Consider the following 23,450-nt stretch of genomic DNA (forward strand, 5'->3'; position numbering starts at 1 on the left):
CACACCCTTCTCTTCCCCTTTTACATAACCTTAGTCTTTTAATACCCCCCCTCAATACCAACTATGAAAAAAATTGGAATAGGTGGTATTGAACATAGGTTGCCTTTATAACATTAGGCGTACAAGGTTAGGAATATAGGTGTGGTTACATTGAGATTTAAAATAATTTCTCAGTGGAGTTAGAGGTTGATACAAAGTTAGCCTCTGACTCTTTGTTAGGACATTTAGAAGTGATACGTCCCGTTTGTTTACACTTGTTACATTTCATTTTATTGGAATATTTGATCCAACAATTATTTGCCAAATGACCCACCTTTTTGCAATGGACACACCTTACTTTGATCACTTGATGTGACAAAGCTTGTTCGATATTCGATGAAGTTGTTGCACTTGAAGGTTCAACTCCTGTTGGAATTAGGGTTGCAGGAAAGCACATAAAGCTTGGAGAAGAAGAAGCTAGAATGCACACAACACATGATGTATTAGATTGTGTCAATGTACAAAAGATAAGTTAGCCCTAGAATGATGGACGTATATACAAGCCGGGGGAAAAAACCTCCTAAAGAGGGAAAAAGTGCCCCGGCGGTCCTGAGTGTGTTCACAATCACTGCCTATATATATGGCAACAAATCCCCCCTGGGAGTGATGGTGTAAACGAGAGCTGGCACTCATGTATAGGGAAGTGCCATGCCCGAAGTAGATCAGTCCACAAAGGGGAGCAAGCCCAAAGCTTTGCGGAAAGCTTCAAACTTCTCACGAGGAAGCGCCTTTGTGAAAAGATCGGCGAGGTTGTCTTGTGTTGACACATAGACCAAGCTAATCTCTCCTGCTGAGAGTCTCTCCCTGACATAGTGATAATGCACCTCAATGTGCTTTGTGCAAGCATGAAAAATTGGGTTTCTCGCAACTGCCAATGCGCTCTGACTGTCAGTGTAGATAGAGGTGGTAGACTCCTGAACCGTAGCTGTGAAAGCTGCCCTGTACTCAGCTTCACAACTAGAAGTGGCCACAGTAGTTGCTTCTTGCTCAACCAAGATATGCATGAGCTACCGAGCATGAAACAAAAACCACTTGTGGACACTCTTGTGTCATAGCAACCAGCCCAATCTGAGTCCAAAAAAGCATGCAAATCTGGCGGCAACGATCCCCCCACTCAAGTAGCGAAAGATGCATTTAACTGCCTTCCAATGCTGAGACCCTAGGCTATGCATAAACCTGCTCACCTGTGAGACTGCAAACTGAATGTCCGGCCTCGTAATGCATACATAAATGAGGCAACCAATAGCTGTCTAATAGAGTGTGACATCAAAGTGATCTCCAGCATCATGAAGACTCAACTTCAAACCTGTCTCCATTGGAGTAGCAATAGGCTTGCAGTCTTCAAGGCCAAATCTCCACAGCAATGTCTCAATATACTTTGTCTGACACAAAGCAGTACCTCCATCACACTGCTTAAACTGTATCCCCAAATAATGATGCAAATGCCCCAAATCAGACATCTCAAAAGAGGCATTCAAATCAGCCTTAAAATCAGCAATATGACTCTCATTTGGTCCTATGAGCAGCATGTCATCGACATAGAGAGCAATGATTAGATGTACATCATCCACACGTTTAGCATACAAAGTGCTTTCTGTTGGACTATTCTGAAAACCATGTGCAGTCAAATATGCATGTATCTTTTCATACCAAGCTCGTGGAGCTTGCTTTAAACCATATAAAGCCTTTTTCAACCTGCACACTTTGTTTTCCTGCCCTCTTTGAACAAAACCACGAGGCTGCGATACATACACCTCCTCATGCAAATCTCCATTCTAGGACGCAGTCTTTATGTCCAACTGATGTACATTCCAACCATTATGAGCTGCCAATGCACAAATGCTACGAATGGTAGTCATACGACAAGTGGGAGCAAAGGTCTCATCAAAATCAATGCCCTTTTCTTGAGCATAACCCTTTGCTAGCTTTATAGCGATCAACACTGCCATTTGGCTTTCGTTTCAACTTAAAAACCCACTTACATCCAATGGCCTTTTTACCAATAGGCAAATCACACAAAGACCATGTACCATTCTTCATTATAGCATCATATTCACTTTGCATTGCAGCCAACCAATTTTTTGATTTTTGTGTCTCATCAAATGAAAGAGATTCTTCCTCTTCACACATATTAGACACAGCCAAAGCATAACAATCTGATGCATAAGAGGCATGCTGAAAACCTGAACGAGTACGACTAGATATAGGTGCATCAATTTTACTATCACGCAAGGTTTGCTCATGAATTACATCCTGTAAATCTGCATCAGAAATAGGTTGATCTATGATGTCATTTGAAATCTGCATAGGCTGAGTATTTGCTTCATTAGGACTTACATTTGAATTCCCACCTGTAAATAGAGGCAACAACGTATCAAATACATCCCGTGAGCTCACACCTGTCTCTTTGGTACATGATAACAAAGGCTACATAGCATCTTCCACAAAAACAACATCTCGACTAATCAAGATACGCTTTGACTGCGGATGATACAATCTGTAACCCTTGCTCTCAGCACTGTAACCAACAAAAATGCATTTGACAGCCTTATCATCCAATTTTCTGCATTGTTGCACAGGCACTAAAGCATAGGCCAATCAACCAAAGACACACAAGTGACCAATAGAAGGCTTCTTGCCATGCCAACCTTCGTATGGAGTAATAGACTACAAGGCCTTCGTGGGACACCTGTTGAGTACATATGCAACACACATGACAGCCTCAAGCCGAAACGCATGTGGCAAAGATTGGCTCTTGACCATACATCGTGCCATCTCCATAAGTGACATGTTTTTCCTCTCAGCAACACCATTTTGTTGAGGGGTATACGGCACTGTACATTGGTGTTTTATCCCACGACTAGCCAGAAATGCATCAAACTCTTTAGACATGTACTCCCTCCCTCGATCAGAACGGAGGGTGTCCACAGTACAATTGGATACATTTTCAACCGTAAGCATAAACTGTTTGAAGCACAAAAACACTTCGGACTTTGCTTTCAGTGGATATACCCATGCATGCCTTGAGTAATCATCAATGAAAGTCAAGAAGTACAAGTGTTTACCAAATGACGGAGTTTGCATAGGCCCACATACATCACTATGTACAAGTTGCAATTTGCGAGTGGCCCGCACAGAACCATCCTTTGGAAACGCAGAACGCTGCATTTTGCCCAAAATACAGCCTTCACAAAGATGTTTCAATGGTGCCTCAAGAGGGGGCAATGAAGCAACCATATCAAAATTCTGCAAACGCAGCAAACTAGCAAAGTTCAGATGACCAAAACGAGCATGCCATAGTTTTGCATCTGAAACTGCCTTTTCATCAGAAACTACATTTGCTGAATCTTCCACACACTTGTCATAAGAATTGAGCCTATACAGCCCACGAAACAAGGTGCCAGATACAATAATCGTATCACCACAAGTCAAATCATGAACAGTACATCTGTCATCCACCACAAATTTGACTACAAGTCCAAGTCTAGCAAGCGCAGAGACAGACAATAGATTCTTCTTTATCCTTGGCACATACAAAGCATCTGAAAGTGTGAAAGCGCTGCCATTTGCAGCAGTAAGCATAATTTTACCAATGCCCTTCACTGGGTAAGAAGCATTATTGGCACATGTGACAGTATTCCCATTAGAGACAGCCTCAAGACAAGTGAACATATCACGATGCGAGGTAATGTGCTTTGTAGCACTATCAAAATACCATATATCAAAGTCAACAGAAACTGCCAAACATGCATCATGTACAGATGGGTCATACTGGCAATACACGCTAAACACCCATTCTGTATCCTACACAACAGTTACAGAATCTGCATTTGTAGAAGCATCTGCTATTGTGGTTGCATTTGACTCTTTCTTCTTTGCCTCTTTAGCCTTTAGCTTAGGGCAATTCTTAATGACATGATCAGTTGCCTTACAATAGTTGCACCTGATCTTTTTCTTGCCTTTATCAAGAGCCTTCTCAGACTTATTGTTGCTACCTGTGGAAGGAGGAGAAGTTGCAGACCTATTAATAGGAAAAGAAACAGTGGAAGGGGCTGCCTTACCACTTCTTCTCTACTGGGCAGCAATAAATGCCCGATCAACTGCACGCTGCCTAGCCCTGTTTTGCCTGGACTGCGCTTCTTGCAAGAGCTTGTTGACTAAAGTATCATACTTGACAACATCAGATCTGTCCTCAGTAACTAGTCTCCACGTGGAAGCAAAAGTCTGATATGACTCAGGTAAAGCATCAAGAACAGTCTGCACAAGAGAATGATCAGGAATAATCTCACCTGTAGAAATCAACTGTTCCTTGAGATCTTTAATCTCAGCAAGAAAAACATTCATGTCATCATCTTCCTGCATAATCTTCGATTCTAGCTCTTTACGCAGGTAAGAGATTTTTGCCTCGTTACGACTTGCATACAAACCAGCTAGAATATCCCAAGCCTGTTTTGTTATTTTGGCTGAACGAATATGCGGGGTGATGTTATGTTTGACAGAAAGTGCAATCAAGGCATGAGCCTGCGCATCTTTACCATCCCAACGAGCTTGTTCAGCAGTGGATAAAACAGTAGCAATAGTAGAGCTGTTAGAACCTGCAACATCCTCAAACAGATCCTACATCCACAAAACTTGGACATACATCCATACCCTGCACAATGTTCCACACTCCTTTTGCAACCGAAACATGCTGCATCATGTATACCCAAAGTGGGTAGTTGCTGTCTCCATCCAGTTTGTCATCATCAGCAGAGACAACATGCGAAATACATCATTGCTGTTATCAGCCATGGCCACTGACTGAAACTGATGCAAAAGTTACCTGTAATGAAGTAAAGACTGAACAGAAAACAACTTGTGCGATGTAGCACGGTCCACAATAGAATATGCAAAAAACTGCACTGTCAAAATTTCTGCACAAAATGACGAAAACACCTGTGCATAACTTAAAATGCAAAAACAGAGCCCGAAACGACCTCAGATGCAATTTTTGAGAATGCAAAGCCCTACAGGCTTAATTTGCAGAGTATAGGGAGCTGCAAGTGCTTGTGAAAGCTCACCTCAATCGGAGAACGTGAGTCGGAGGATGCTCGTGGCGTAGCCCTAGGAGCCGATGCCTGCTCTGATACCAATTGTTGGAATTAGGGTTGCAGGAAAGCACACAAAGCTTGGAGAAGAAGAAGCTATAATGCACACAACACACGATGTATTAGATTGTGTCAATGTACAAAAGATAAGTTAGCCCTAGAATGATGGGCGTATATACAAGCCGGGGGGAAAAAACCTCCTAAAGAGGGAAAAAGTGCCCCGACGATCCTAAGTGTGTTCACACACATCACTGCCTATATATATGGCAACAGCTCCTCCCTTTGGCCTCTTTTCTTTATCAAGACAAGATTGAATGACTCCTTCAAGGGTGTGATTAGGTATGTTCTTCAGGGTGGTGACTAAGGTGGGGTACACCTTCTTGACTGCTTTTAGCAAAACAGCTACTGCATCATCTTCATCCATTCTCGCATTCACTGATGCAAGTTGAGCTATAAGGCCCTTAGTGAGAGATAAAAGCTCCAATGGTGTCTCCCTCTTTGAGTTCCAAGCTGAAAAATTCAATTTTAAGTGAGATCTTGGAATTCTTACCACGAGCTCCATAGAGCTTGTCAAGCTCATCCCATTTCTCCTTTGCAGCAGTCGGAAGCTGGTCCACATGGTGAATGAGAGCCTCATCAAGATGGAGCATGATGATGGCTTGTGCCCTCTCATCATCTTCAATATCTTCAGCCTTAGTTTGATCAATAACCTTAGTGCCAGAGATGAATGGCCAAAAACCTTTGGACATCATCTTGTACTTGACAAGAACTTGCCAAGTGTGGAAGCCCTCCCCTGAGAACTTCTTAATTTGGGTATTTTCCTTTGACATTGTGTATTGAAGGGAGATTACAAGAGAGTAATGGGCTGATTTATGATGAAGAAGAAAACCAGAAAGTTTGTGATGTTTTGGCTTAAGTAGAAAGAGAAAGGCTAATGAGAGTGCAACAACCCTTAATCAAGCCAAGGATGTTGCATAAAAAAAGGAGATTAAGATGGTGAAGCTTATGGTTTAGCACTTAGGGTTTGTGCCCAACCACTAATTCTGATGGAGATTAGCTTTATTAGTGTCAAAGAACACTTTGTTTGGTGATTAAGATCACCATTAGTGTTTAGAAACACGATTAGTGCTTAAGAGCATATTTTTGGCATCAATTTACACTTGTATTGGTGATTATATTCAATAGTGTTTAACACTCACTTAGTGTTTAGAAACACTTTGGAATGGCTCCCCTTTGTTGGATTAGTATTCTCATTAGTGTTAATCAACACTAGTGTTTAACACTCACTTAGTGTTTAGAAACACTTTGGAATGGCTCCCCTTTGCTGGATTAGTATTCTCATTAGTGTTTCTAAACACTCACTCAGTGTTTAGAAACACTTTGGAATGGCTCCCCTTTGCTGGATTAGTATTCTCATTAGTGTTAATCAACACTATTAGTGTTTATGAACACTATTAACAAACTTGAGCAAGCTTTCATGGAGAAAAAAATAGTAGGCGCCTGGTTTTTCGACTCCAACGATCGATTCAGCCCGCCATTAGGGCTGAGATTTGAGATCCTAAGCCCTTAGGTCATGGGCTTCAAAAGCCCTAACTTACCTCAGGCCTATGGTGCCCACAGGCGACGTATTGGTGTACGACAACAGCAGCGTAGAAGAAACGGCGTCGGCCTGCTTAGAGCTCAATGCCGCGGCCTCGTGAGAGTAAACCTAGCAAAATTGATGAAACGAAGCTGAGTGCCCAAAGTCTTCTTCAACTTTCTAGTTGAAAGCACGCGGAGATTCGTCCTCCTCAAGCTGCTGGAAGGCCTCCACTGGCTAGGGGTAGATGAGATGCACTCTAAAAACCACTTTTTTGACCTATTCTACACCTTGCAAGTTGCCTAGCTCTGATACCATGATAAAATTTGTGGTGCTTATACTAGATCAAAATGTGTGGAGGAGAGAGAGACCCAAAATACAAGAAAAGATCTTGCTTATTAAGTTGCTCAAAATACAACTAAGCTTCATGCTCATAAAATGCCTTCTAGCTCCACCTTTAAATAGGTGAGCTAGTGGACCTTAAGTCCATTCACACACACACCCTTCTCCTCCCCTTTTACATAACCTTAGTCTTTTAATACCCCATCCTTGCTCAAGAGGTGGTTCAATTTGTTGAGATGGTTGAAGGGGCTCGGTGAGTTCCTATTTGTTTTTTTAAACATTTGGATAAGCAAACGTTTGCTTTTGACTTGCTTTTATATACAGTGGCATTATTTATTTTTCTTGCTTGGCAACATATATATATATATATATATATATATATATATTGAGAGAGAGAGAGAGAGAGAGAGAGAGAGAGAGAGAGAGCTTAAAGTGTTAAATGATTAGTGTAGTGAGTGTTAGATTTGATATCAAGGGTATATTGCTTAGGATGGATGTGGCAAGGAGATAATTTTCATTTGTTTATGGTGATGGTGGTGGACAAGATATTGAAGGTAACATTTTTGATGATTGATATAATATAAGTATTATTATTTTTCATAATCTATTTAATATTAACGGCTCAATTGTAGACTCTCCATTTTGGGAAGGACAGGCAACAACATCTCTAGTTATCGAACTGTTAGAGAGCACCGGTGTTTTACGATATATATAGAAACTTGTTTTTTATGTAGCTTTTGCGTTTTATTTGATAAATTTATATTGCTATTGATACATTCTTTTTGCGAGACAGGGAATATCTTTATTTTTTAGAACCCAGATTATTGATAGGTTTGTATGGTTGATACATTTACAACAAGAGCTTTGGGCTCCTTGGAATTTACAATCTAAGATTGCGAAAGATCGCGGATCAACTTCATGTACATGCAATGTTTGTGGACTATGAAAAGCCTGATAGGTTAGATTTTCGAATCATATTTATATATAGGTTGACAAGGTAAGGACCATGGGGCCCATCATGGGCTTCAAATATAAAGCTTATCTCTACTTACCCTTCGAGGACGAGCGTCTTTTAAATTTTAGAATTGGCTGGAATTAGAAAGTGTAACACAACACATACATCCATGCGTGCTATCGCTTGTGCAATGAGGGCTTGAACTTGTGACCTTGGGACTCTAAAACAACACCTCTCTCTATTGCACTAATTTGCGGCAGCGGTCGACACGGACGAGCCCTTCGTTTTTATACATACAAGAATACTCTTGTCTATCAGGGGACGAGTCAAGCCACTAGTTATTATACAAAGCACCAAAAATTTGTACTTCTTGAAACTCGAGTGCTTTGTCCACAACTCTGGCAATAAAAATATTTTTTACATGGCCCACCAAAGGCGTCTACCTAGTTAATGGCCAAAAATGGGGTTAAAATCCCCCCCTGCTTGATGTAGGTTGATCCTGTGCACTAATATCTGGATTCCATTAACGAATTCTTATTTTTTAGCGTGTTTATTTTCTCAAAAAGCATTTTATAATATCTTAGAATCACGGGTAGCTGGTGATGATCATCGTTCTGTGCGTCCGCTTCATCTATTCGGACTCTCCACCATCTTCTGACAAGTTGTCCATATTGCACCATCATCACACCCACCCCTACACCCAAGTTTGCCTCTCTCTCTCTCTCTCTCTCTCTCTCTCTCATCTATGCAGCTTTTATCTGCTAAATCCTAGCCATAACTTCAAGCCCTAACCCTAAACCCTTGCCCTAGCCTTATCCTTACCCTAACCCTGGACCCTCTGCATCATGGCGGATACTCAAGCTAGCCTTTTGCTGCGCAAGCAGCTCAGAGGTGTTTTTTTTTTTTTGGCTATCTTGGCTGTTTTTGAAGGGTTCTCTGGATCTTAGTTTTTCTTTAAGACGCTGTTTTTTAGGGTTTTCTACTCTTGTGCAGATCTCAGCAGACACCCTGTGGAAGGGTTTTCTGCCGGTCTTGTGGACGATTCAAACTTGTTCGAATGGGACGTGGCGATTATCGGCCCCCCCGATACACTCTAGTACGTCCAAATAAAGAATTTAGCTAATAATGAAATTGTTTTTCATTTAATTACCAGTTTTTTTTAAATAATATTTTAGGTCTGGAGGGCTGCCTACGAATGGTTGAAAATTATTATCAATTTTATGGAGAGTTATAGAGGAATTTTTTTGTTTAGGGTATTGAGTAATTGATATTTCTAAATTTTATTACGTTGCTCCAATCTATTTAAAATTTTATGGAGACGATTTAAATACAGGTGAGTGGAGAATATATTCAATTTCAGTGGGTTCTTATCGCTCTCGCAATATGATTTTTGAATGCAGCGAAGGTGGTTACTTCAATGCCATTATGAGTTTCCCAGTAAATTATCCTAACAGCCCCCCATCAGTGAGGTTCACCTCTGAAATGTGGCATCCAAATGGTAGGTTGATCTCATCGATGGACTATGAAGGGCTTCAGTGTCAACAGTCCTTATTAGAGATGTTTTTAGTGTGTCCAGTCCTTATTAGACATGTTACTAGAATATGAAGAACTTTTGCTAAGCACCCACACTATCTCCTTACACATATAACCTGCCCCCTCTTGCTGCCGGAGCATTTGGATGATGCGTGTTGTGTTTATCGACGGGCGATCATGCCTGTTCATAACTCCCCGTGTGCACATTTTGCTGATGGGTGTTCAAAGGCTCTTTGCTTTCTTACCTCGTTTGGCTCATTTTTATCAATGGATCCCTCACTCCAATTAACTTGTTTGCAATCCTTTTCAGTAGTTTACATCAGCTGATAATTGCCTTATTTTTTTGCCCCCCTTTTTTCCAGTTTATCCCGACGGGCGTGTTTGTATATCAATACTACACACTCCTGGGGATGATCCAAATGGCTACGAGCTTGCAAGTGAGCGGTGGACTCCTGTGCACACGGTATTATAAAACATCATTTTCATGTAACCCAACTTCAGTTATACCTGTGTTCAAAATCGCTTTTTGGAGTTTGTTGAAGGTGTCATGGCACCTTACGTTGTCTGGAAGGTTCTTATAGTTACATTTATTGTTTGGTTGTTTTTGTGCAGGTAGAGACGATATTGCTGAGCATAATATCGATGTTATCAAGCCCAAATGATGAGTCCCCTGCCAATATTGATGCAGCTGTAATGATTTTTTATCATACCTTTTTTCTTATATGTGGAAGTGTGTGTGTGCGCGCGTGTGTGTGCCCAACACGTTTCTCTCTCTCTCTCTCTCTCTCTCTCTCTCTCTCTCTCTCTCTATCTTGTTAGTCTTGGAGTAGTTTCTTTTAAAATTATTTGTAAGTTCAGGTTCATCTGGCCTTATGATGGTATATGTATTGGACAAGGAATGAGGCCTGACTTGCATATTTGAAGAGGCAGCTTGACATTCTCAAAACGGAGGGAGGTTGATGCCATAGAGAGCTATTACTCAACATTGTTGAGGTGATCCTAGACAAATAGCTGATCGCTGCTACTTTGAATTCATTGTCTCCATCTTATCTTTGTTTCTACATCTCCTTCAACGTGTTTATGAGAGGAAACCCAAATTCTCACACATTTGATTGAGGAGTTGGTGGGTCTACTATTGTAGGAGGAACAAACCAGGATAAACATGTCAGGTATGCGTGGTGGTGATGATAAGGCATTTGCCATGAAAGACAAGGGCAAGGGTAAGGCATCTTCATAGGGTGGTTATTAGTAAAAAGCTGATTGGCATGCAGTAAGTCAAATGTTGATAAGCATGATGCTTGGATAGCCAAGAAAAAGGGCAAATGCCGTTACTACAAGAAACCTAGCCATTACATTCATGAGTGCAAGAAAAGGCTTGCAAAAGAAAAGAAGAGAGATTTTGGCATGTCAGTGGTTGATGCTTTAGCTCCATGTGCCAAGATTAAAGACCAAGATTAGCTCCATGTGCCAAGATTAAAGACCAATCTGCAAACTTTGTGCAAGATGATTGGGCTTTTTGATCACATGCAAATATGAACCTGCAAAAGAGGATACTTGTTTTACTGCTATAGAGGATGGCATGGTACTTCGACAGTTGTGCCAACAACTATTCATATCCTCCGAAGGGTGTTGCAAAGATAGTGCTCAAATGGTGGGACTATCACTTTGTTAGATGTGTTATAGGTACTTGGCATCAAGAAGAATTTGCTTTCAGTGTAGCTCATTGATGGTAAGTGCAGAGTATGATTGTAATGTTGGTGATATAATTGTGGCTTTCGGTACACTATGCCATGGTTGTACCGATAAGTATGATGGAGTTGTATATGATGCATTTGCAGTAACTGCTACATTTGCAATGGTTGGTGTAGAGCTTTAGCATGCACGTTTTGGGCATGTCAACTTTGGCAGTTTGATGCTTTTCGAGAGGCATCACATATTTTCAGAGATGCCATATTTAGAGACACCTGTCATGTCAAACATGTTTGTGAGGGGCATATATTGGGTAAAATGCATCGGAAACATTCCCAGAGGATGGTTCAAACAAGGCTGTTTGGAAATTATAGCTCATACATGCTGATGCTTGTGGTCCAATGAGGACACGGTCTTTCGGAGGACACATGATTGTCACATTCATTGATAACTTTTCTAGATTTTCTTGGGTTTATCCACTAAAGGCAACGTCAGATGTGTTCATATGCTTTCAACACTTTGTGTTGATGGCTGAGAATGAGATGAATCTGAAAATTCAGATCCTACGTATAGATGCAAGGGGGATACATGTCACATGCTTTCAATGCTTATTTGTTGGAAAGAGCCATGAAGCATCAATGCACGGTGCCATTACACCTCTGCAAAACAGTGTGGTTGAGAGGAAGAACATGTCTCTTATGGAGATGGCACGATGCATGGTTAAGGCATAGAAATTGCCACATAAGTTTTGGATGGAAGTTGTTGGTTGTGCTACATATGTGCTTAACTGAAGTCCCCCACACGAGGATTTGCCAATAGTCTTCTGAGCCATATAGATTTAAGTGTTGCTATGAATGTTGTTCTGTACTTGAGATGAAGTGGCCAGTGTTGGTTGCTTCTTGCTCAACCAAGATATGTAAGAAGTACCCAAAGAAGCAATTACCACTAGTGGATACTCGAGTGTCAAAACAAGCAGTTCAATCCAAATCGCTGAAAACATGTCACGTGCATCCCGCACTTGGATGCCACGTAGACATATTTGAACAAGAAGGTGCAGGACCTCGAGTGGAAACTGGTCCCATGTAAGCTGAGTTCGTGACGAGTTAGCCAGGGTTCCACTCTACGCATCCGAGGTCAGGTGTGCATTGTCCTGCACATGAAGCAGTGCTAGTCCGTACGGTGAGTCTCCCTCTGGAATGATGTTAGATGATCTATGTATGTGGTTTGCAACCGGATGCGGGACATTTGTAGAAGCATGTAGGATTTGCATGTAGAAAAGGGGTCCAGCCCATAGGGCTACTCCAGAAGAGAGCCAAGGCTCTTGCATGGGCATGGGGTAGGCTTAGAGCCACCCCAAGGGGGCAGTAGGGCCCCAAGCTTTGCCCACCAGCCCTAGTGTGGGCTGGGCAGGCTGTCGGCCAGCCCTAGGGGGCCTGGCCAGGCAGCCTACAGGCCCTTGGGCCTTGCCCAGCCTGTCGGCGGCCAGGTGTGGGGGTAGACCACACTGCTTGCGCAGCCTAGTCCATGCACAGACTGGCTAGTTGGTTGTCCAGTGTGAAACGATGGAAAAAGGCAGCATTTAATGCTGTGTCCAGGTCGTGAGGGATTATCTAGTAGGCTGACCCCTGTTGAGCTGGCCGACCAGAGCAAGAAAGGGGTTTAAATACCTAGCATTGAATTCAGTTTTAGCATCTCATAATTCACAATCGGTGGTGCGTTGCAAGGGCCAGGACAGCCAAGGGGAAGCAAATACACCATTTGTGGTGGGGGCCCTAAGAGGGTATTTGGGACCCAATACTGTGTCCTCTTCTTCCTCTCCCTCTTTCTCTCAATTTTCTGCACATGTTCTTTAGTATTGTGCGTTATATTCATCGCGAATGATTGCTGAATTCTGAGCATTGAAGTTACTGATTCTTCCACGAAGCTTCCGCATGTTACAAAACATGTAGCTGAATATCACCCCCTGGTATAAAACAATCCAAGAGATTAGGTGCCTTGTAAGTACCTGAAGAAAAACTTCACAGCTTGCCAATGTTTAGATCCTCGGCTATGCATAAATCTCCTCCGTTACCATATTGAATGTGGGGTCTCATATTGCACAAGTAAATCAAGCATCCAACGGCCTGGCTATAAATCTTGGTACCAAATGGTTCACCGGTCATGAAGACTCAGCCTAGCACCTGATTCATAGCAGTGTAAATGAGCTTAAAGTATTCAAGTTTAAACCTTTTTAGCAGCCCTTTTATATACTTGGACTGCCATCATCACGTTGATGAAGTGTATACTCAAGTAGTAGTGCAATGGACCCATATCTATCATCTCAAATACCCTCATCATTAGGTTCCGAGAGTAACATGTCATCCACCCATATCTGTCATCTCAAATACTCTCATCAGTAGCATGTCAACCTTTTAAAGGGTTATGACCGCAATTGAGTTGGACGCTCGAGTTGCAGATGGGAGCAATGGAGATTCGAATGATGGAAGACCGTGCGGCAACATCTCGTGCTGCTGTACAAGACGACGTTGGGCCTCACGTGGAACACGAAAGATACCTTGCGGCTTTAGACGCAAGAATGACACCAATGGCTTCCTCGAGCCATTTTCTCGAGAAAATGAACTTCATGGTAAACTTGATCCCACAACTCTTTATTCCTAGTTGCATGTTAGAAAAATGAATAACTTATAGAGTGATCTTGGCTAGTTGGTACTTGGAAGGTGGGCCATTCCTTGGTGGATCCAGTGGGCTCATGCCCACACTAGATTAGGTACGGTGGCGGCTAATGTTTGGGACGAGTTTGTCCTTGACCTTAAGCGGCAATTTCTACTGCCTCATTACCTTGAGCGACTCGAAGACGAGTTTAGGGGGCGCGTCAAAATGCGAAACTAATAGTTTGTCAATAAAATTTCAAACTTATGTTTGCAATTGGGCTTATGTGACAAGGATAAGAAAAGGGCAGTTCCTTTATGGCCTTGACACACAAATCCAGTGGGAGGTGCGTATGTTTAGGCCAGCCACCTTTGAGTACGCACTCTTGCTTGCGCAGAGTGTTGAAATGAAGCACAATGGCGGAAACCCCAAGACTTCCCAGCTTGCCACTCCCAAGGCAACCGCCTTGGGGGGGAAAGGCCAGAACCAGATGGGGTCTTCTCTAGGACAAGGCATGGGAGCCTCTGGCTCTAAGAACTCGACCAATGCGCCGAAGCTTACTCCAGACCAGAAAGCTCAAGCAGGTAAGACTAGTGGTGTCACGTGCATCTCGCACTTGGATGCCACGTAGACATTTCTGTACAGTAGGTGCAGGACCTGGGATGGTGAACTGGTCCCATGTGAGCCCAGTCCGGGACGAGTCAGCCAGGGATCCATCTCAGTTGTCCGAGGCCAGGTGTAGGGAGCCGTCCCACACCTCTGCGCAGCATGCCCAGCAGCCAGGGTGCTGCCCAAAATCATGCGCAGGCTGGACAGCATAGTATAGAGTGTGAAAACACTTTATTGAATATATCTCAGTCGTGGAGCTCCCTGAAGCCAGCCGACTGGAGACAAGAGGTGGTATAAATACCCCAGCCCATAATCCATGTTTCCATCTCATAATTCACCAAGTGCTCCAAGCAACCAAGGGCCAGGACAGCCAAGAACATTGCTAAAGCAAAGGGGTGAAGGACTGAAGGTCAAGGGCAGGTTTTCCAGCCAAGAAAAGGTCAAGTACTTTGTATTTGTTTTCAGATTTACATCATTCTAATAAAGCAAATACACCATCCGTGGTGGGGGCCCTACAGAGGGTAATTGGGACCCAATACTGTGTTCTCTCCATCTCCCCTCTCTCTCTATTTTCTGCACATCTTCTTTCAGTTTTGTGCGTTAATTCCGTCGCGAAAAGAGTGCTGATTTCTGAGTTTTGAAGTACTGATCCTTCTCCGAAGCTTCCGCATATTACAAGTGGGAAATTGAGTGCTGAGGAGACAGCTTAGTACAAGGAGGGTAGGTGTTTCTTTTGTCACACAAAAGGACACATTGCTAGGGATTGTCCAAAGAAACTACCATTCCACAGACAATCACCCCAGCCTTCATGGCTTTTGTGGTGAGAGCGGCTGTTCTTAGTTCTTTAGATCCCAGTGCTTCGATTGGTGCAATCGTTAGCCGGGAGCTCGAAGATAGGTGGTCTTTGGCTACATAGGTGGCCAGAGAGTCGACTTGTTTGACAGCGGTAACATGGAGGATGTGGTCACGGAACAGAGCGCTCGGCAAGCTTGTTTCGTCCCGACTTCAGTGGACAAGAAAGTTGAGGGGTTTAGCACATGCATGACGACAGACATCAAGTTTGAAGCTCAAGGTGCTAAATTAGTGATTGAGGGCAGAGTTTGTGCGAGATTTTATGGTTGCCCCTCTTGTAGGAGCAGACATGATTCTGAGAATTCAGTGGTTTCACCGTTTCACAAGTTCCAGCTAGATATCGATTGGGACAGGCACACTTTTCGGATTATCCGGAATGTGTCCAAAGCTCCAGGAACCATTACGTGTGAGCCAAGAATCTTGAACTTTTCTCTCATAAGCCACTTGCAAGCCAAACGAGCAATTAGAAAAGGCGCACATTGTGCGATGATATACATCTAGACTGCCAGACGGTGGCTAATGCTTCTGAGAAGTACCGAGCTCTCCATGAAAAGTTTGAGAAGATTTTTCTTCGGGACAATCTCCCTCCCTAGCTCCCCCTCCCCTCCCCCCCCCCACCCGGTCTAGACCTGAGGACCACAAGATAGACCTCCTCCCAGGCTCGGATTCCCCAAGCAAGTTGCATGTCCCTCTTGGGTCAAAACAGCCCCCAAACAATCTCCACATGCATCACACTCGACCACAAAAGGTCTATGCAAATCTGGAATAATAAGAACTGGCCCTGATATGATGGCATCCTTCAACTTCTAAAAAGCTGTCTTTTCGGGTTCCGACCAACGGAATGTTACTTTTTTCTTCGTTAGATCATGTAACCGTGAAGCTAAGAAAGCAAAGTGTCGAATAAATCGACGATAATAAGAGCATAAACCAATAAAGCTCCTAACTTAATGCACATTCTGCAGTTCTGGCCAATCCTTGATGGCTTGTATCTTTGTGGGATCCATGCGTACTCCATTCTTGGAAACAATATGCCCTAAGTAGTGAATTTCTGACAAGAAGAATTCACTCTTCTTCCCGTTGATGAAAAGCTTATGTTTCCTTAGCTCTTCAAAAACAATGGCAAGATGCTCTTTATGTTCAGCCTCACTCTTTGAAAAAATGATAATATCATCAAAGAAAGTTCCTGTGAACTTGCGGCGATGTCTAAAAATTCTGTCCATTATTCTATTGAAAGTGGCGGAGGCACAAAGTTGAGTTTTTCATTAGCTTATCATCCTCAGACGGATGGTCAGAGTGAAATTGCAAATTCAGCTGTGCTTAACTTGCTCAAGTGCTATGTATTTGAGCAGAAGTTAGATTGGGAAAAGTATTTGCCATTGGTTGAGTTTGCATACAATAACACAGTGCATTCTTCAACTAATAAGGCTCCATTTGAGATAGTCTATGGCAAGGTGGTACTTCCATCTATCTTACGAACAAAAGATGAAATCTTTGCAGTCGATGAGTATGTCCGTGATTTGGATATTGCGTTTGCATAGGTTCGGATAGCCATAGAAAGATCTCAAGCTAAGCAGAAAAAGGTAGCTGACAAACACAGGCGAGAGGTGGTTTTCAAGAAAGGTGATTGGGTATTACTTAAGTTTGAGATAGCACGTCTTCGGAAGTGTCTAGGTAAGGAAGGCCGGTTTCCTAAGCTTTCAAATAGGTTTTACGGGTCATTCCAAATTTTGCAAAAAATAAATGAAGTGGCATATAGATTGGTATTGCCCGAGCATTGGAAAATACACAATGCCTTTCATGTCAGTTTGTTGAGGCCTTATGTGGGACCACCTCCTATGGAACCAGTTTTGGAAGATCCACCAAAAGTGGATGAACTTGAGGAGGTATTGCAACCTGAGCAGATAGTTTTTCATAAGAACGCAAGCATGCAGGTGGCAGGCTAGTGCATAGGTATCTTGTGAAGTTTAAAAACTATTCGGCTATGGATGCTAAATGGATGGACGAGGATCATTTTGCAGATTATCCGGAACTTCTGAAGGCCTAGTTGGAAGCATTTCAGTTGTGGTCAATTGCTTAGAAGCCGGGGGGAATGTCACAAAATTCCTTACAGCTTCTATTTTTTCTACTATTCATGTGTGGCATGTGGAGCTTGACATGACATACATGTATGGCTGGTGTAGCCTGACATGGTGTACACGATATAAACACAAGTCCTTCCATGGAGTGGCAATCCCATGGACAAGATATCGTCCTGGCCATACACGGGTGGCAGCGATACAGACTCCCGTCCATATGACACAATCCTGTTCACACACGGGTGGCACGAGACTGGCTCCCATCCAAGTGACACAAAGTAACTAGCCCTTTCACATGAGACACCAGCTGGCGTCATGTGAACATGGCACAAATCTAGCCTCTCTATGGAGTGACTAACAGTCCCATAGAAGTGGCACCAGAAATGGAGATGAACCAAACGGGCAGCCAAATGGTGACACCATTGGGACTGACGGTCACTCCACTGTGCACTTGGCATTGTCTGAATCCAGCATAATAGGCACTTCTGACAAAGCCACCTTGAGGTTCTTGAATGCCTCCCACGCTCGTGGAGTCATTCAGATCCGTTGCCTTCTAGACTTGACACCCTTTAGCAGATCGGTGAGATCCACCGAGAGGTCAAAAAATTTGTCTGTAGGTGGAGTACGCCTGGCATATACCCACAAAGGATATAATGTCATATGCAATCTATGGTACTTCCCAATTGACAAGCTCGACCACCTTGGCAAGATCAAGTCGGATGCCCTCAACACTAATTATATATCCAAGGTAATGAACCTCGAACAAATAAAATTCTGACTTCTTCTCATTGACATAGAGCTCGTTGCTTTCCGGCAACTTGAAGACTTTCTCCACATCAATGTTGTGCTGCTCAACAGTAGCTGAAAATTCCAATATGTCGTCCAAAAATATAAACACACACTTTCCTATTAAGTCCCTGAAAACACGCATCATCATGCGGTTGAATGTGGCTGGGGTGTTCGTCCAACCAAAAGGAAGGACCACAAATTCATAGTGAGCTCGTTCCGTACGAAAGGCTATCTTGGGGATGTCCCCCTGTAAACGGAAGGGCAACTGTACACGGAAAATCTTATTAATCATGAAATCTAAAAATACACATAAGCATGCAAGATAAATCAAGATGACAAATCTACACAGTACACCACACTAGGGGCCAGAAGATGGGCTGAACCCCCCCCCCCCCCCCCCCTTTATGGTTAGATTACCAAAAAGGAGTCTGCTCCCAATACAACTTTGCGGGTACCTAGGGTTCACCACTGGCTGCACCTGTTTCTTCCGATACAACACGAAAACAAGAAAACATAACATAAACTGAATTTGCTAATAATTCTCAACACAAGTGAGCATTCCCGGCATCAAGTACATGCAAGACAACTATGGACAGCCCATAGCACTCCCACATCAGCCCGGGACAACTCAACATCATCGTCTTCTTCCTGTCTGGCTCATAGAGCGAGTCGACCAGCCCTCAAAGGCTGTTTTCAACAGTCAACCAGCCCTCAATAGCCTCAGAAGAAATCGACCAGCAGCTATACACAAGCCTGCAAGCCCCCGGTCAGAAGAAAAACTATCCAAATGCCCACGACCAGCTCTTCCTCTCTGTTTTTATCCTCTGTCCAGCCTCTGTTCAAGCTGTAAATCAACCGGCTAGTAGTGGAGAACATGCAAAGGGGTCGGCCAGCACCTCCCATGCACCTGTTAGGTTTTTGTCACGATAGAAGGCTGTAAACAGCCTGTAGAAGCAGTCGACCAGCTCCCATGCACCCGGAAAAGCAGGCGCCTCACATAAAACTCGAGTCTTACTCCAGATTAGAGCTCCTCCGCCAGTTTTAGCTCCCACGTGTGCTTTTTAGGTCCAAAAGGGGGCGCCTACTTGAAGGAGGCCCAAATAATGTCCAGGCAAACAAGACAAGTCATCCAAATATGGGACCGTCACTTCATAGGAAGGCCAGGGTTTTCACATTTTGTTGTGCCAGATTCGTGCCCGACTAGAATGTCTTGTACAATTTTCATGAAAGGGAGATTTCATCCATTACATGTGCATGTGCATCCATCTGTGTATGCTGGACTTGTTTTCGCGTGACTTGTTTTCTTGTGACTGCTTGCTATGTCGTGCCAGTGCATTGGACGGGGATGCCCCCCAGTGTACCGTGGGTGTGCCTGTCTGTTGATGCATTGGTTGTGGCATGTGAACAGGTGGTAAGTATATTTTTAAACCCATTTTCTAATGTGATATGTATAACTTATGCTAACCTTTGTATTTATAATGTTATGCGTTCACATTCATTAAACCATTGACAATGGGCAATAATAAGTGTGGGTGCCCAAAGTTCATTTGAAGAAAGTCTTGTGTAAACAAATCTTGCCATGAAGATTAAACACACGCGAGGAGGTTGGACGGGGCCACGTAAGAGGAAGGCGTGGAGGAAAGGTGAAAGCGACCTTCACCCACTCTCTCTCTCTGAAACTCGCAGCAGGTGCCCAGGGGACTAGGGCCTTTGACACACTTGTTGATACCATCAATGCATGTTAAAACACTTAAACATGGCCACAGCCTTAACACATATCCATCATCACTTTGCATAAAACATAAAGCTGGACAAAACATCCACAAATGCTGAAAATGGAGCTTGCACGTGTGACACCGCATAGAGGCCGGAATGGGCCGACCCCCCCCCTTGGAGTATTTTATTACCCAAGGAGAATAATATCATGTAAAAGCTTTGAGGGCCTTACTCTCCCCACGGGAGATGCCGGATTATCCATATACAAATGCCATAACACAGCCCAACACGAGGCAACCAAGCCGGAACATAGGCTGTAGAAATGCCGAGCCAACAATATAATCCATATACCTCCGTGTGGGTACTGATTCTTCCCCAAAAACCACGGGTCTTCATGCAATAGAAAGGGTACAGCAAGTACAACTCTCCATTCAGCCGGTACAGTGGTTGGTACAGTCGGTACGATGGCTGGTACAGCAAGTACAGCAAGTGCAGAAGCTGGTACAGCCGGTACGATGGGTGGTACAAGTACAGAAGCTGGTACAGCCGGTATAGGTGGTTGGTACAGCAGGTACAGCAAGTACAAATGCTGGTACAGCAGGTACAATGACTAGTACAACAGGTACAGTGGCTGGTACAGTCGATACAGAGGCTGGTACAGCCGGTACGATGGCTGGTACAGCAGGTACAGCAAGTACAAATGCTGGTGCAACAAGTACAATGGCTAGAAATCATAATAAATGATTAAATACCCTTGCCTTAAATATTTCTTCGCGATGGAAGCCTCCAAAACAGTCCCCAACAGCCGGTATTCTTCATGGGCAGCCTTCAAGAGAGAGAGAAAGAGAGTAGCCATCATTAGGGCAGCCTTCAACGGTGGTAGAGGCTAGTGTTGAGCAAAGCCTCCATTAATGAAGAGAGAGGGCTCCAATTTATAGATTTGGGCCTCCCATGAGCTAAAATGGCAAGAGAAGGTTACGATGACAAGTGGAGAGCCACACAATAGCTGAGGTGACAAGTGTGAGGCCACTTGTCTCACTTTGATCCTTTTTCTAACAAGTGTCAGGCCACTTGTCTCACTTTGGTCCACTTTCTTGCCACATGTCCCAATCTAAGAGATGGGTCCTTCCATAATCTTTACCTCTAAAAATATCCCAACTGGTAGACATTCTGTCATAGGCACTTTGCCAACTCTTGGTATCTGCTCAATTCCAGATGTAATGACGCGAACAGAATTTCCATCGGAGTCGGGCCAAAAATAGCAACTCTCCTAAATTTTAGGAGTGTGGTCCTTTGTATTCTAGGATAATCCCCCATTCCCAAAGCTTGTACTTTCCAAATATTTAAACATCTTGGAGTCCACCAGATCCCTTTCAGACTGGGAAATGTCCAGGCTGGTGACATCCTCCCCAGCTTCTTAAAAGTCGTCCGCAACTTTAAGCTTCAAGCCATATATCCAAGATATAATCATGTGCCATCGATTGGGCGAGACGAGACAGTCTCAAAAATCCAATATTACTGAAGAATCCATGTCCCAAAGAAATGGGCGAGACTAAATAAGTCTCCATAATACCAATATCAAAATCATGTCCCAAGATAAATGGGTGAGACAAAAACAGTCCCATAAGTCCAAATATCATAATGATGTCCCAAGTAAATGGGCGAGACAAATCAGTCCCATAAGTCCAGATATCATAATCCATGTCCCAAGATAAATGGGCGAGACAAATCAGTCCCATAAGTCCAGATATCATAATCCATGTCCCAAGTAAATGGGCGAGACAAAATAAGTCTCATGCCAACAAGACATCGGTCCACATGACCCTTGGCATAGACATAAGTCCCGTCATGTCCACTTTACCACTTGCACTCCGTGTTGGTACTCTGACCACACACCTTGGATGAGAGGTGGGCTCAAGTAACAAGATAAAACAATCACTCGCAGGCATAGATAACCTGGAGTTCCATAAGCATTTCTGCTACTTGAAAATATTCCGCCTGCCATCATAACACACCATGTGTGCATGGCATAGTTACCACGGAACGTCGTTCCGCCTTCCCGGAACGCCGGAACGCCGTTCCGGGCGAAGGCACGTCCCCGGAACGTCGAAACGTTCCGCAAAAAAAAAATAAAAAAAATTTGGGGGGGGGTGTGTTTTGCTTGCAGAAATGTATGTTCATGTCTTGGGGGAGCAAATATTAGGAAGCATATTTGGCTATCCGTAAACAAAAAGTTACATTTTTTTGTGTCATATGCTGACATGTCATATGACGTGGCGTTCCGCGACGTTCTCGATCCGCTCCCGTTCCCGTTCCCGCTCCCGTTCTAGCATCCGACGTTCCCGGAACGTTCCCGTTCCGTGGTAACTATGGTGCATGGCCGGAATCCACACGGGCACCGCCCGAAAGTCCACAAATGTCCTGCCATGTCCTTGGACTCATATGCATCCACTCATATGATCCATACACATGCCCAGGTATAATACATACATGCATCCGCATGTTTCTAGGCCTGACACGCATTCGCATGTCCCTAGAATATAGGGGTTTGTGACATTCCCCCCGGCTTCTAATCAGTTGACCGCAACTGAAAAGCCTCCAGATAGGCCTCATCCACTCTGTGCTAACCACACACCTTGGAGTAGAGGTGGACTAAATTTATCCATAAAAGCATCATATCCATGAGATATCCAAAGATTTCTTCTATATAAACTCGGACAGATTCGTCCATAGAAATTGCCTGTTAAGCCCAATATCTATATAAATCTCGTCCAAGAAAGAAATCTCCATAGATATAATCCATCCCAATAAAGGGAGCCATAAACAATGTTTCCCTGAAACCATCTCAAGGCAAACAACACCACCTTTCTCCTTGCATAGCTATACAAGGGTTAGTGAACATCAAAAACACTTCATAGCAAAAGCACTAACTTTGCAAACTCAAAGTATACTTAGCTTTTCTTTGCCAGGTTTGTCATGAAGCCAAAAGAAATATCTCGTCACCATATCCTTCAGATATCCTGAGATATATCTCCATATAGCTTGCCTGTAAGCTTGATAATATAATCCACAATATCCATATGGAAAGAGTGCTAAACGTGTGCACATAAAGCCAACTTCACACTTCCACGATAAAATTCTGTGAATTCATAAATCCTTCGATCAACAAGCTGTTTACTGCTCATGCTCTTGCTTCATAAGCTATGAAGCGGTTGGCCATGCTTAACAACAATGATGGTAAGTGTGGTCCCCACTTGAGATCTTTTCTCTTCCTTATTGATAGAAGGAAGCCTCCGCTTCCAAGAAAGCCTATGCTCTGATACCAATGAAACTCGCAGCAGGTACAGCAAGTACAAATGCTGGTGCAACAAGTACAATGGCTAGAAATCATAATAAATGATTAAATACCCTTGCCTTCAATATTTCTTCGTGATGGAAGCCTCCAAAACAGTCCCCAACAGCCGGTATTCTTCATGGGCAGCCTTCAAGAGAGAGAGAAAGAGAGTAGCCATCATTAGGGCAGCCTTCAACGGTGG

At 43.4% G+C, this 23,450-nt stretch overlaps 1 protein-coding gene across 1 annotated transcript in view; it reads left to right on the plus strand.

The window, feature by feature from the left end:
• Nucleotides 1–8,589: 8,589 nt before the first annotated feature.
• The window catches only part of LOC147631962 (ubiquitin-conjugating enzyme E2 7-like), a 49,565-nt gene continuing 34,704 nt past the window's right edge, over nt 8,590–23,450 (plus strand). The window contains exons 1-5 of the mRNA XM_086808500.1: nt 8,590–8,893; nt 8,996–9,098; nt 9,403–9,500; nt 9,898–9,998; nt 10,148–10,225. Of these exons, the coding sequence (XP_086664626.1) occupies nt 8,848–8,893; nt 8,996–9,098; nt 9,403–9,500; nt 9,898–9,998; nt 10,148–10,225 (426 nt within the window). The 5' untranslated portion in view covers nt 8,590–8,847. The remainder of the gene's footprint in view (nt 8,894–8,995; nt 9,099–9,402; nt 9,501–9,897; nt 9,999–10,147; nt 10,226–23,450) is intronic.

Source organism: Cibotium barometz, chromosome 14, assembly GCF_041138505.1.
Source record: "Cibotium barometz isolate CiBa-2024 chromosome 14, ASM4113850v1, whole genome shotgun sequence".
NCBI lineage: Eukaryota > Viridiplantae > Streptophyta > Polypodiopsida > Cyatheales > Cibotiaceae > Cibotium > Cibotium barometz.